This window comes from Bos indicus, chromosome 22, assembly GCF_029378745.1.
Source record: "Bos indicus isolate NIAB-ARS_2022 breed Sahiwal x Tharparkar chromosome 22, NIAB-ARS_B.indTharparkar_mat_pri_1.0, whole genome shotgun sequence".
NCBI lineage: Eukaryota > Metazoa > Chordata > Mammalia > Artiodactyla > Bovidae > Bos > Bos indicus.
In genome coordinates, this window is record NC_091781.1 from 21736370 (window position 1) to 21752361 (window position 15992).

General features: G+C 44.6%; 1 protein-coding gene across 7 annotated transcripts in view; it reads right to left on the reverse strand.

Annotated features, from left to right (window-relative positions):
• ITPR1 (inositol 1,4,5-trisphosphate receptor type 1) overlaps window positions 1-15992 on the reverse strand; it is a 352734-nt gene that overhangs the window by 324325 nt on the left and 12417 nt on the right. For all 7 annotated transcript variants that reach the window (XM_070777089.1, XM_070777087.1, XM_070777086.1 and 4 more), the window contains exon 3: window positions 380-487. In XM_070777089.1, the coding sequence (XP_070633190.1) occupies window positions 380-471 (92 nt within the window). In that variant the 5' untranslated portion in view covers window positions 472-487. The remainder of the gene's footprint in view (window positions 1-379; window positions 488-15992) is intronic.

The following is a 15992-nucleotide window of genomic DNA, read 5'->3' on the forward strand; positions in this document are numbered from 1 at the left end:
AACAAACAAGTCACCATTTAAAAATAAGCGCTTTTACAAAGAGAAAGCACTTCCCTGGGTCTGTAAATACTAATCTGAACATTCATCCCATACACTTAGCACTTTCCCTCTGACGTATGAAAGAAGAGGCTATTACAATAATTCTGAATGAATAGTACTAAGTGATGAGATTTCACTCTTGCAGAACGGATGGGCAAATGGCATTTTTGTGTAAGAGGTTAAACCTGGCTAATATGAGATCTGATATTTGTGATTCCAACCATCGCTGGAAAAATCAAATAAAATGGGAACATTCATGTCCTAGAAAAATCACAATGTTGAAGCTGATGTTCTGATGTCTTAAACAAACCCTGCCACACAAGAAACCAGGTGCTCTTACCCCAAGGTGCTAATAAATCCATTTGTCGATCCTTCGGCGTACAGAGAACAAATGTCTCCGATGTGTAGGAAACTAGACATCTTGTCAGACATGTCTTTCTTGAGAATCCTAGACAAAGTAAAATATGCAACATTATTAGAAGGAAAGAAATGCTCGGGGCGGGACTGGGGGTGGGATAGTCACTGAGAATTGGCTTAGCTCAATTTTCCAAAGCGTTCTGCTTAAAAGTCAAATTTAAATCAGTGTGTGACAGGCAGGCAATTCGCTGAGCCAAGCAGGACATATGCAGCCACATTTTTCCCCATCTATCCTTTCATTTCAGGGTATTCCAACCACAGTAAGGCTTGTTTCTAACAAAACCATGACTGAATCCAATTCTCCAAGTTGAAGACCCTAGATAATAAATAGTGAATATAAAGACTACAGGGAAGTCTGCCAAGAACTCTGCAATGATTAGGAGCTGGAAAGTCTGACTTAGGAAATATTAACATGCTCAATCTGCCTCAGGGAATGTTCAGGCAGAAGGAAACACCTGGTATAAAACTTGGGTCCGGCAGGGCCTGGGGCTGAGGCACCAAAGGAACAGAATTAATATGAGGAAGCCTAGCAATAAATACCACAAAGCTCTAGAGGCCTTTTAAGAATTCAACAACCTATACACTTCACGCAAATGCTATTCCATTGTCTTTCCTTCTCTTCCTTCACCACGAAACCCATGCAGAGGCAGAAAGACTCAGCACCTGGTCCAAACCCTTCCAACACAACTGAAGAGTCAGGCTGCAGTCCCTTAAGAACCCTGGTCAGGAACACACACAGTGTTCATAAAGTCAGTAAATCTCTGCACAGCCCAGTAATCACCACACAAACAACACACACACACACAAATTATCAACAAAAATATTGACATGACTCATAGAAAGAGCTTTCATCAGGGTCATAAACATTGAGGAGTGGGAGTCAATTATAAAAAAAATCTAACCTGAAATTTACAACACAAGCTCAAGGACTTCCCTAGCGGTCCAGTGGTTAAGATTCGGTGCTTCCACGACAGGGAGCAAGGGTTCAATCCCTGGTTGGGGAAGTTCAGAGCCCACATGCCACACAGCATAGTTAAAAAGTAAAAATAAAAATAAAAAACAAGCTCAGTTCTGTGCAAAGAGTGTGTGCTGGCATGGACTGCAGTAGCTCCTCATCATTTCCTCAGGCACCTGGTGTACAGACGTTTAGGGTCACCTCAGTCTTTCCCAGACCTCTCCTCCAAACCCAGACCCCCTTAAACATCCTTGCCCATCTCTTTACTCCAGTTTCCCTGCCAGAAAGCATTCACCCCACCACGCCACAAGACTTGGAATGGCATGGAGAAGTATGCTCTCCTGAAATTGCTTTCCGGGTGCCAAGTTTTCTTTTCAGAAGACTTATGCCTCAGTGATCAGCGGGAAACCTCAAGAAGCATTTCTCCTCCCTTAGTAGGAGTGGCAGGGACTGAAAACAAACCATAAAAGAACCTCAGTTCACTGCTTGTGAAAAACAGCGAGGAAAAACTCATCTGTCCTTCCAGCAGCCAAGATGTTGCAAGAGATAAAGAGCACTGCCTTGAACATGAACTTACGTAGAGAGATTGCGCGCAACTGAGAACACAAACTCTCAAAACGAAAGAGCCAGCATCTCTAGACCTTGGGGAGAGATACACAAACAACAGGCAGAGACTCGGCTCGACACATCCCACTCTCTGAAATCAAATCTATCATCCTGTCATTTCTTCTTAACTGTGTATTTCACACCTATAGGCAAACCGATGTTTTAAAACAGCGGTCCTCAACCTTTTTGGCACCAGGGATTGGTTGTGCTGAAGGCAATTTTTCCATGGACCGGGGAGAGGAGGGAATGGTTTGGGGGTGATTCAAGCACATAACATTTATTGGGCACTTTATTTCTACTGCTATTACATCGGTCATCAGGCATTAGATTCCAGAGGTTGGGAACCCCTGTTTTAAAAAACATCCCAAAAAGACACTCAAAACAAAACCACTCATGAGCATTGGTATTTTCCTTCTGTGCTTATATTTAAAAGTCTTATAAAGGGTAAGGAAGTCAGTGTACTTCTGGGACTGATTACTGGGAAACAAGTTCTATTTGAATTTTGAGTCAGACCGAATCTGTGTCTTCACACTAGAAACTTCCAGAAGGACCCAGGGACAGTGATGAACCCAGGCGAGCAGATACAGGCTAGGGAGGAGGGCAAGGGACTTGTCTACTGTGACTGAGTCTCTCCCAGCCCTCTTGGCCCCAGTGGAGACCAGGCCGGGAAACAGCAGCATGCCCATGAGTCTCTGAACTTTGATCACAACCTGGTCACCTTACTAGAAGCTTTAGGTCCTGAATGGGAAGCACTGGACACTATTCAGTGTCCTGGAATGACAAAGCATGACATACTCAGTATTGCTTGCATTGATAATCGCAACAGAAGTCTGGGCGCCAGGCCCATGCAGCAAGGTTCTCCATTGCCACCATTTCTAATAATAATGGCTAGCATTTGGCAAGCATTATCACACCCACCACTGGGCCGAGACCTTTACAAATCTTCTCAAATACTCAGGACCACAGCATGAGGCAGGAACTACCATTATTACCATTTTGCTCTTGGGAAACTGAGCTGCCAAAAGGCTAAGATGTCCAAGACATATATGATTAACAAGCAGGAAGGCCAGAGTTATAACTCTGGTCCACATGACTGGTAAACAGAGCTGTTCATCAATGGCGATGCCTGGAACATGGATTAATATGTTAACCATTCTTATTCTTGGTGACAATATTAAGAACTGATTTTCTTTTATGTGCACAATTCCATTTGCTAATTTTTCTTTGGTATTTTCTAATTTTTCTGTCGCTGCCACATAATACTTTGATAAGTTAGGGGGGGAAATTAAGTTTCTTCTTCCTAATCAATATTCTTACTAAGTAGATAGTTGAACAAATAAACTTCAGGCATACTTTATATTTCCTCCTGAAAACATGGGTTAATGCATCCACCAAAGTTAATGGTCCTCAACTGAGCAATCTGCCAGGCATCCTAGTTAAAAAAGAGGGGGGCGAGGGCAGGGATAGATTCTTCCCCAGGGTCCCAAACAATGGGTACCCTCACAAAGGACCAGGCAGACCCTCTCTGGTCTGGTGGGAAACCTTTGGAAGCTTCCCCTCACCTACCATTAGCCAAGTGGAGGAAGAGGAAAAGGATGAGGAGGGAGTAAAGGGGCGGAGGGCAGGGCACAACCATCAGTGATGTCCTGGAAGTAAACACCAGGATAGTCAACAGAACAGGCCTCTGGGGTCTGGAGGGGAGGAGGTAGAAAGTCATCCTGGGAGCCATCTCTGGAAGACTTCCTGTTGTTCAGAAGCAGGATGGGAGAGCCTGCCCATGGATCTGATCCTGGACCATTTGTGCCTTTGAACTCCTCATCATTGTACCCAGGGCTCCTGTGTCACTCACACAGTGGCTGGGGATCACCTCACGGAAGAACAGCTGGTGCCACCCTGCCAGTGAGCTGCAGGACCCTGGTACATCTGACACCTAGGGCTCGCTGCTAAGAAACTTTGAGTTGGTCAGCAGGTATCTATGAGAACAAGCCAGCTCCAGAGCTCCAACCATCTCTCTGTCCACTAGCTGTTATTTCTGGCTGATTTTAGGGCTTCAAATGTCTTTCAAAATCGTGAATCACTACATGGTACAACTGAAGCTTATGTAATACTGCAAATTAACTACATTTCAATTTTTAAAAATAAAAAAAATTCTTTATATTAAACTTTCCTTGTCCAGTCTAAGAAAATAACTTCTGGGTACGCAGTGTACAACGTGACAAGCGTAGGTCATAGTATTGTATTGTATATTTGAAAGTTATCAAGAGTAGGTCTTAAACGTTTCCTTCACAAGGAAAAAAAAATTTATAACTGTGTGGTGACAGACGTTAATTGAATTTACTATGGCGATCATTTTGTAATAGATACATACATCAAATCATTATGCTGTACACCTTAAACTTATACATGTTGCATGTCAAATATCTCAATAAAACTGGAAAAAATTAATAAATTAAAAAAAATCAAATTCAGTAAAGGAAAGGATCTCCTGCATAAGAAGTCAGCTGGGTATCACACAAATGGACTCTTTTGTGTCCTATGACAACATATTTTTACTTTAAGGAAGGTAATTATCCTGCCAAATTCACCCCTTGAGAAAAAGCTGAACAATGTAGAATTATACTGAAACTCCCAACCACAGAGCATTCTGAACTTTCCAAATATACAAAATCATAGAATAAAGGTCGGAAGCAACCCTGTAAACCCTGTAATTCCACGTCTCGCCCAATAATAGAACTACCCCCACCCCTACCCCCACCATGTCGCTTAAGGGATGGTCTTGTCTTCCGTGTGGACCGGCAATGAGGTCTATTCTAGGTTCAAAGAGCCTGGCTGGCAAACACTCCTGTCCCCACCCCTCCCCACAACGACAAGCGCCTCCCAGAATCTCTGCTACTGATCTGTCCTCTGATGCTCCAAGACCTCTGAACGCATGCACACTCTCGCATTTCTCCTTGAGACTTGACTTGTCAGCATCCATCCTGTCAGGGTTCCAACCTGGCTCTGTCAGCTCTTCTCTGTAGGGCTTCGGGCCAGATCCACACCTTCCCTAAGCCTTACTTTTCCCATCTGTAAAAGGGGGACAAATAGAGTGCTTCCCTCAGCAGGTGGTCATAAAGCTCCATGAGATCATCTTTATAAAGCACCTGCTGATGTACTGAGTTGGCCAGAAAGTTCATGCGGCTTTTCCCATGAGTGCTTATGGAAACACCCAAGTGAATTTTTTGGCAAACCTGATACCTGGCAGGAAGTTAAATCATGCCATCTATGAAAATGATCAGTATTTCTATACCACCTCCACCTCCCACCACTGCTTTGATCAGTTAATACTCCTGAAATAGGCTTCTCACAGACAGGCTTGACCTGGGTGGAGAAAGGTAGATCACTCTGGCCTCTGTGTCGTCCACAGGCAGATGGAGCTGGGGCAGGTTTGCTGAGCCTCACATCACCCACTCCCCGAAACTGCTCCCTGAGCAGAGTGGAAAGAAACGGGATGCTGGATTCTATTTGTTAAGAAAGGTGGGGATAAAAATGCACCGATTCAGAGCTCCCCTTGGAGAAAAGAAACCCGGGGTGAAATGGTCCTCTGATTCTGAGGCCACACAGCCTTTGTTGCTCTCGGCCTTTCCTACACCTTCTCGGTCCTCTTGTCCACTCTGCTGCCTCCAGCGGCTTCTATACCACGAAGAGCCACAAGTCTGTATCTCCTGGCCAAGAGCTACCGGGGTTCAGCTCACAATGGACCACAGCATCTCAATGGACCAAATCTGCGCAATCTGCTTCTCCTCCTCCACACTCACATCATCGACCTCCACAAGTCTGGGGGCACCTCCCGTCCTCTCTCACCTTATCCCTGTCACAGGACTTCTGCCCGTGCTGGTCCCTCAGATCCAGAATACACTCATTCCTATTCCATCTCTTGCCCTAATACAAGCCCAGATCTGTCTGGGATCTGTTTGGCATACTACTGCATTCCTATCACCAGTGCGGACCACGTGGTAGGTGCTTAGTAAATATGTCAAACATATGAATGATGACATTTAAATGAACATCAAATCTTACTGATTTTAAGCTTGAATATATTTCTTAAAGCCTCTACTTTTTTTAACTCCTCTGCCCAATCCACAAATCTCAGGCAAAATCATTTTTCAACTGGGCTTCATTCTGGTCCTTGATTTTTTTTGTTGTTTCATTTTAAAAAAATTTTTATTAGAGTATAGTTGCTGTAAAGCAACGTTGTGTTAGTTTCTACTTCATAGCAAAATGAATCAGTTATATGTATACATACACCCCCTCCCGTCGGGACTTCCTTCCCACTCTGGCCACCACAGTACCTTAAGTAGACTTCCCAGTGCTACCATTGGGAATACATCCTCACTAGTTATCCACTTTATATATAGTGTCAAAAACATATATACATCAATCCCAATCTCTCAGTTCCTCCCATCTCACCTTTTCCTCCTTGGTAGCCATAGATTTGTTCTCCATGTCTCTGTCTCTACTTCTGCTTTGCAAATAAGATCATCCATCCTATTCATCTCTCTCACCTCCATTATTCTACATGTACAGCCAGCATGACCTTTTAGAAGCCTAAGGCAGACCATGTATTCCTCTGCTTAAAACCTTCCCAAGCCTCTTCAGGGCTCTCCATAATCCGGTCCCTGTCTATCTCTTCCTTATCTCTCTGGACTCTCCCCACTGCTTTTACCCTCAAGCACTGATGCATTTTTCCTGATTCCCCCAACATACTGTGTACACTTTCTGTCCCCCAGGTGTTGGCATCCGCTGCTCCAGCTGCCTGACACTCCTTATGTCCCCCACCTGGGGCTAACTCCCAGTCACCTTTACGGTCCCAGTTTGATGTCACTGCCTCCTGGAAGCCCTCTCTGACACCCCAAACCTGAGTTCTACGTTGGCAACACATTTCTCTATCAGTTCAGTTCAGTCGCTCAGCCGTGTCTGACTCTTTGCGACCCCATGAATCACAGCACGCCAGGCCTCCCTGTCCATCACCAACTCCCGGAGTTCACTCAGACTCACATCCATCGAGTCAGTGATGCCATCCAGCCATTTCATCCTCTCTCGTCCCCTTCTCCTCCTGCCCCCAATCCCTCCCAGCATCAGAGTCTTTTCCAATGAGTCAACTCTTCGCATGAGGTGGCCAAAGTACTGGAGTTTCAGCTTTAGCATCATTCCTTCCAAAGAACACCCAGGACTGATCTCCTTTAGGATGGACTGGTTGGATCTCCTTGCAGTCCAAGGGACTCTCAAGAGTCTTCTCCAACACCACAGTTCAAAAGCATCAATTCTTCGGCACTCAGCTTTCTTCACAGTCCAACTCTCACATCCATACATATAGCACCCCAATTACACTATCTGGGCCCACTCCCACTGTCCGAAAATCCCATATTCACTTGTTTGCTAGTTTACCTGTCTTCACCACTAGACCATGCGTCCAGGAGGGCAAGGCTTCTCTGGTGGCTCAGTTGGCAAAAAATCTGCCTGCAATGCAGGAGAACTGGGTTTGATCCCTGGGTTGGGAAGATCCCCTGGAGGAGGGCATGGCAACCCACTTCAGTATTCTCGCCTGGAGAAGGCCCATGGACAGAGCCTGGTGGGCTACAGTCCATGGGGTCACAAGTCAGACACGACTGAGTAACTCAGCACAGCACACAGCACAGCCACGAGGGCCAGGACAGCAGAATGATTCATTCCCACTGCTTCCCAGCCCCTAGCACATTGCCTGGAACATGTAAGCAGTCAAATTTGGGTTCAATGTACTAGAGCGTCAACTTATCTGCTGCTTAAAAGAAATTACACTGTTTCTTAGGGGATTGTTTTTCTAAAACTAATTAAAGCCAAGTTTATGTTGTTGGATCAAAAACAGAGAAGAAAGGCCTCTTGGCCCTTTTCAACAGATTTTTGAGACACTGGGAGCCAGAAACAAAACGTCTAACATCTATCCCTGGAAAGAAGTACCTGTCTCCCACTGACCATCCCTTGGCATGTTCAAAAAGGCCAGAAACATCAACCTAGAACACCTGCATTCAAATTCCATCTTCATCAGTTACCTGCTGTGTGTACTTAAGCAACTTACATAACTTCTGAATTTCAACTCCCTTGTGCATATTTTAAAAAATAAAGTGTGTGTGTGGATGGTGGGGGGAGGGTACCATTCCTATCGCTCATCAGGACCTTGCCTCCCATCAGGGTCATCATGAGGGACAAACCAAAAACCCCACACAAAGTGCTCCGCCTAATACCTGGCCCTTACTAAGGGCTCACTTTTTAATTTTCAAGTGAGACTAAAATGAGAACCTTCACTTCACTTCCTTCGAAGTCTTCCCTCCCTACTGCCTGTAACTTGCGCTTCTCTCCTACTTGATAGACCCTTCTCACTCTGTCAGCACTGCTGGAAACATACCCGAATAAACACAGGTCCCAGAAATGTTTCAGTCCTCTGCAGGCCCATCAGGTGGCTGACACTCAGGTCATCCAAGGTCCTGTTTCTCGGCCCCCAGATTCAGCCAGACCTCAACTCCGCTTCCCCTTCTTCTAACATCAAACTAGGCCCCTGCTGGAAGAGGGGTGGGGGTGGAAATCTCTTCAAAGGAATGATAATTCAATATTTAGAACTTTCTTCCACTTTGGTATTGAGACAGGCTAAAGCACAGCCTCATCCAAAAAGAAGTATGTTCATTTCATTTTAAGCAGTTCAAGATAGATTTGGATTTCTCTTTTTTTCTTTCTTTTGCTAAAAGCTTTGTGGTTGAAACTCACTTATTGTCATTTCTTCCATCTATTTCTACTGTATACACTTAACTAATGTCTTATATTCATTTCTCTAAAAAAAAATAGTAATCTCAACTTTCGCCTACTCACCACTCAAGACTTTAAAACTTAGCAACTTCTGAAATGAGACCAAATTAGAACACTTTCATTAACCAAGAAGTGAACTAAGGTTATCACTTAAATCTCAAGGGTGGATGGACAAAGGAGGAAATCAGAATCGTGACCTCACAGCAGTGAACAGACCCCAAAGCCACAGACTCCCACATTTTTACTGACCGCAGAAGCAAGCCTTTTTATTTCATTAAGATGAAGCCACCTGATCTTTGGGATTGAACAGCCTTTCAGTCATCAGGGGACAAAAAGAAACCCACTGACACTGCCCTTAAGTTCAGCCTTTCCAAGACAGGAGGGGTAAGTTAGGAGTTTGGGATTAACATATGCACACGACTATATATAAAACAGATAATCAACAAGGACCTACTATATAGCACAGGGAATTCTACTCAATACTCTGCGATAGCCTACATGGGAAAAGAATCTTTAAAAAAAAAAATGCGGATATATAAGTGATTCACTTTGCTATACACCTGAACTAACACAATACTGTAAATCAATTATCCATGAAGTTGCTCAGTCATGTCCAACTCTTTGCAACCCCATGGACTGTAGTCCACCAGGCTCCCCCATCCGTGGGATTTTCTAGGCAAGAATACTGGAGTGGGTTGCCATTTCCTTCTCCAGGGGATCTTCCCGACCCGGAGATCAAACCCGAGTCTCCTGCATTGTGGGCAGACGCTTTACCGTCTGAAGTAAAACTATACTCAATTATAATTTTAAAATAAATTAAAGTTTGGCCCTTCCAAGCTCCGGTGTCAGGTAGAAAACCCCCTCATATTGCCTGCCCTCTCCTTTCTATCACTCACTCCCTGATGACCAGCTGTCCCAAGTGCTGTACTGCCCACTTACCTTAAATGTGACAATCTTGTACACATCACCCAAGACACAGGCAAACTACTCCCCAGAGGCCTGCATTTGCACTCACCTAGGGCTTCCCTAGTGGCTCATGGTAATGAATCTGACTGCAATGCGGGAGACCTAGGTTCAATCCCTGGGTTGCGAGATCCCCTGGAGAAGGGAAAGGCTACCCACTCCAGTATTCCGGCCTGGAGAATTCCATGGACAGTATAGTCCATGGGGTCGCAAAGAGTCGGACACAACTGAGCGACTTTCACTTCATTTCCCTTCTTAAACACTGAAATTGGCTAGCATGGAGTATCTCATGTACTTCTAACAGCTTCACCCTGACACTTTTAAAACCATTTGTGAGGGAACCCATGGGCAATAAAACTTAAAGACAATCTAACTTCTATCCTACAAAACAACTTCATCTGAATCCAGAAGCTTCAACCACCACCAAGTAAGGGGTTGTAGAGTAACAGCCATTAAGGAAGTTGCATTTGAAGCGACTGTTTTCAGACATGGAGAGGAACCCACACTTTCTCATTGTTTAATGACCCTTCCCACTACAAAACTTCTGGGCTGGTTGGTGTAATCTTGCTCACCTAAAAATAATGAACACGAGCACCACTGCCTTCCAAGTTCGCAATGTTCCTTTGCAGTGCAGGAGGAGCTTTAGCTGGGAAGCAACTTCAGTTTTGCAAGAACAGCTTAAATGCATTCCCGTGCATTTATGTCTGAATAGAAAGCTCTGATACAACACCCAGACTTAGGGACACTCAATTGCATTCTGCCACTTAAGCCTTCAGCTTCCCCTCTCAAATGTTCCATGCCACCACCCAACCTTCTGAAAAGCCTACCTATTCTATAAGTGGTTACCTATCCTACCAGTGGCTTTTACTGGTGCCCCAGGGACTCCTAAGAGCTCCCCAAGACCCTTTCAGAGGATCTTCAAAGTCAAAACTATTTTCGTAAGATCACCAAGGTGTCACTGCCTTTTCTCATGCACAGTAGAATTCTCCAGAAGCTGCAAGACATGTGATGTCACAACAGATCGGAGGCAGGGGCAGGTCTGAGTCCAGTTACCTTCCATTAAGCTAGATCTAAAAGCAATTTGGGCTTCCCTGGTAGCTCAGTGGTAAAGAATCTGCCTGCCAACGCAGGAAACCCAGGTTTGATCCCTGGGTCTGGAAGATCCCCTAGAGGAAGGTCTGGCAACCTACTCCAGTTTTCCTGCCTGGGAAATCCCATGGACAGAGGAGCCTGGCGGGCTATACAGTCCATAGGATCACAAAACAATTGGACATGACTTAGTGACTAAACAACAACAACAAAAGCATTTTACAGAGAAATGTAAAATAATGACACTCTTCTCGCTGAATTTTTGTTTTGGAAAATATAATTACTGCCCATAAAAAAATATGTTACTGTATTAACGTGCAATAGGTTTACTTTTCATATTTTCTGTGTGAATTTTCTAAGTGTTAATTTTGAATATTATAAATACAGATTGGTATAACTGATGTCAATAGAAGTTCTTTGCGGTCCTCATCTATTTTTTTCTTAAATTATGAAAGTATGAAAACACATTTACAGGAGACTTAGAAAATACAGAACAAGGTTACATACAGTTCCACTATATACTATAATTATTTTTAAGTAGATAATATCTTTAGTTGGAGTTTCAGTATCAAACTCTCAAAAATTAACAGAATGAATATACAGAGAGGTAAGATACAGGAGATCTGAAAATGAATTCAACATATTCTCAGTTAATTTTTAAGCATCAAAACCTGAAAGTCTGAAAAAAGTGCTTCAACAAATTTTCAGATTTACTCTGGCACTGGCTGGCTGTGCAGTGAGGAGTCATACAGTACAAATATGAAAAACTGGATCGAACAGGATTAAAATGCAAAATATACAACTTAATAGCCAGGGCTTTAGACAGGATTCCTTGATTTGAAACCTAAATCCTTTTTATTCAACACATTGAATACCTACTAGATATTAGCCCTACTCTACTCTAGGTGCTAAGGATGGAGGTCAAATAAGACAGTCAAGGTCCCTGGCTCTCATGACACGCATATTTTAGTGAAGACAGTAAACAAACAAAAAATAAAACAATCAAGTCAAACAGTGGTAAGTACTATGCAGAGAATTAAAACTGTCACCCAATTATGGCTGGTCAGAGAACAAGTTGAGACATGCAAGTAAGAGCTGAAAGTCAAGACAGAGGCAGTTATGCAAAAAAAAAAAAAAAAAGACAGGCAGAAGAGCATTTCAGGCAGAGAAAATAGCTCTGTACGGTACAAAGGCCCTATAGCAGAGCAGTGTTTGATAAGTCCATGAAACAGACAACCAGCCACAAAGTTGAGAGCATTAATGGGGAAAGGAAGGAAAGTACTGGGTAAGGCTAGGGGGAAAAAAGCCAGTTCCAGTGGGACCTGACCAGGGTAAAACGTGTGACTTTTCTACAACTGTGATAGGATGTTCGTAACCTTGACCAAAGTATTATACGTACTCTTTCTGGGCCTCGAGTTCCTCATCTACAGAATGGGGATCATAAAATTGTGTTGAGGATTAAATGAGAAAAAGGAAATCAATGGACTAAGCACACAGGAAGCAAAACACAGGAAACATTTCTCTTTGCTGTCATGCTACCTAATATTTTCTGATCTGTTCTCTTTTCTACTCTCATAAACCACTCATATTAAACTTTTTAGGGCTCATAATCAGTTGACAATCAGCCTATCAACCAGCAAGTCCAAATGAACGTAGACAAGGGGACACATTGTGACATGGCCTTTATCTGAATATGTCTATGCCAATTCCAGCAAAAGGTTCTCCAGCTATTTCAAGTAAGACCGAAACCACCCAAGCACCGCCAGGTGAAGAACAGATGACTACACGACACCCACGCAGCCCTTCTCAGTCCACCCTGGCATCACCAAGATTTGTCACTCGGCCCCAAAGCACCATACTCTTGGAAAGTCATTCTTCCGCTGAAAAAAATGCAGCCAATGGAATCCACCAGCCCTTCCTGCCCTTTCTTGTCATAACCACATCGCCTCCACCCCTAAAAAACAAAGGGCTCTTGCCTAAGTCTTTCAGAGCTGGTTTCATTGCTGCTTGCTTTAAAAATGATCGCTTAAAAAGAACAAAGGCATAAAGCTTCCCTTAAAGCAGATTCTTTACCATCTGAGCCACCAGGGAAGCCCTCTTTAAAGTTAGGCTGTGAAGAAGAGGGCTCATGTACAAAGACTGACAAGTGCCTGGAGATCCAAGAGGTCACAGGCAGCTGGCCCCATGGAAACGTGAGGGACCACGGTCACCACCAACACAAAAAGGCATCACTACACTTTTAGGTCAAGCAGCCCCTCCCGTGGGCAAAGCTGGGCAAACCACAAGGGCTTTCAGAAGAAACGCAAGAGTATGCCCAGAAAAAGGAAGAGTGGCCAGCATTTGATCAATCTCCTGGCTAGTAGCCAAAGACGCTCCCTCCAGAGAGGCACAAGTCACGGTGAGACGCCCTCGCCCAGGCACATATATGGTAATATGGCTGTAAATCCGGGAAGGGGGTAGGGGAGAGAAAACCCATCCTGTTCACTTTGGACTCCTGCAAGAGAAGAGGTTCTCTTTACAATCACCTCTGCGTCTGTTACTGGGGACTCTCACAGTTAATTTTGGAACTTCCTTTGAGCAAAGCTATCTTGCCGATATCATCATCTGTATTGCAAAATGAGGATAGGCAGCACCCCGTTTTTTAGTTGGACAGATGCCCCCACCACCAACCACACTTCCATGCAGCCCCCTCCTTGCCTTCTTGTCCCCTTAGCGGCTAATCAGACTATCCCTCAGACACGCAGCATGTCCCCATCAAGAGATAATTTATTCTATTGCACAAAGCACTTCTCCCCGGAGCACAGAAAATCGCCTTGTGCTTTCATTTTCAGCTAGTCCCAAAGGAAATCACCGACTCAGAGATTTCAACTTTCAGCAGGGCCCTCCGTGACAATCTCAGAAGTAACAGTCGTAAATCTGAAGTTTGGAGCCATTCTCTGGTTTAAATATTGCTCTTTCAGATGTCTCACACACACACACAGATAAACCTACCTGCTTTTTCACAGACATGTCCACTAAATAAACTCTTCCCCAAAACGGTAACTGATCTACAGAGTTATTTTTCAGAAAAGATGTCAGTGCTGACATATGCCTCCATGCCTATTCCTAAAGGCCAACGTAACAGAAGCCCATTGAGAGCTCAAAGTTGGCAGTCAGAGCACTTTACACTTGGTGCGGAGAGGTCATTTAGCCAAAATTCCTCATTTTATAGGTGGAAACAAACACCTTCTGAGTGATTTCATGGAGGTCACATACCCGATTAGTAGCCAAAGCCTGCAGACCACAGGGCTCTGGGAACCAAGGCTAGTGCTTCAGGGGAAGGGATGAGGAGAGTGTTTATTTGGTTAAAAAGTTAAAGTCAGTCCTGGCCTGAGAAGACCCCACTCTGCCCACAACCTGAACCACACACACAAAAAAAAACAAAAAGAAAGAAAAAAGCAAGTTAGGTTAATATCCTTAGAGTGAGATAAAAAGTCTCACTAAGTCTGGGAAAAATCACTCCAGGATAAGCTTTCTCAGTCTCAAGGCTATTGTCATGGGCTGGGTGGTGGGGGGCCGGTAGGGGGGCACGTAGAAAATTTCTTTGTTGTGGGGGACCCGTCCTATGCACTATAGGATGTAGGATGTGTAGGGACATCCTTGGCCTCAACTCACTCGACGCCATTAGCAACCTCTCCCCCTCAGCGGTGACAACAAAAAAAGTCCCTAGACATTGCCTGATGTCCCCTGGGGACCGAACCACTCTGCTGGAAAGGTTTGGTTTTGTTCTGATCTCTGAGATCGTGTGCAACCATCTATTATTCTACAACTTGGCAGTAATGCCCCAAAGCAGGTATTTTTACACCTATGCTACAGAAGAGGAAACAGATGCACAGATGTCACATGTTTTGTTTCTACTGAACAGGCAGGCGACACCCAGTCCCCGGGAGTCCCCATCCCTCAGTTGAGCAAGGCAGCACCGTTTCACCCTGAGACCAGCTCATTCACTGCCTCGTTCCTACTTCCACTCCCCTTCAGTAACCACCACCAACTTCCCAAGCTGACGCCCTAAAGGCAGCTGTGCTGAGCAGTCTTCGAAGCGATCACAAAGAAATGCTGAAGACCTTTCTACCCTGTCCTTAACTTTACTCTTCATGGCAGATGGGGCTTTTCAAAGCAACAGGCCAACTCAAGAGATAGGTCATCAAGCATGTGCTTAGTCGCTCAGTCATGTCTGACTCTTTGCAACTCCATGGGCTGTAGCCCACCAGGCACCCCGTCCATGGGGATTCTCCAGGCAAGAATACTGGAGAGGGTTGCCATGCCCATCTCCAGGGGATCTTCCCAACCCAGGGAGCAAACCCAGGTCTCCCACATTGCAAGCAGATTCTTTACCCTGTGAACCACCAGGGAAGCCCATGAATACTGGAATGGGTAGCCTATCCCTTCTCCAGAGGATCTTCCTGACCCAGGAATTGAACTGGGGTCTCCTGCATTGCAGGTGGATTCTTTACCAGCTGAGCCACCTGGGAAACCCTTACGTCATCAAGAGAGGGGTACAAAAAATTAGATTAAGTAGTAGCCTACAGGGCTTCCCTGGTGGCTAAGTGGTGAAGAATTTGCCTGCCAGAGCAGGAGACACAGGTTTGATCACTGTTCCAGAAAGATCCCACATGCTGCAGAGGAACTAAGTCCATGTGCCACAGCTACTGAGCCTGTGCTCTAAAAGCCCCTGCAACTATGGAGCCCGTGTGTCACAATTGTTGAATCCTGAGTGCCCTAGAGCCTGTGCTCTGCAGCAAGAGAAGCCACCCCAATGAGAAGCCTAAGCACCATCACTAGAGAGTAGCCTCTGCTTGCCACAACTAGAAAAAAGCCCTTGCAGCAACAAAGACCCAGCACAGCCCAAAATAAAAAAACAACAAAACTTAAAAAAAATACTTATTTTTATTTATTTGGCTGCTCTGGGTCTTAATTGCAGCACATGGGATTTTTAGCTGCTGCATGTGGGACCTAGTTCTCTGATCAGGGATCAAACCCAGGCCCCCTGCATTGGGAGCTCTGAGTCTTAACCACTGGACCACCAGGGAGGCCCCAACATAACTTTTTTAATTAAAAAAATATATAA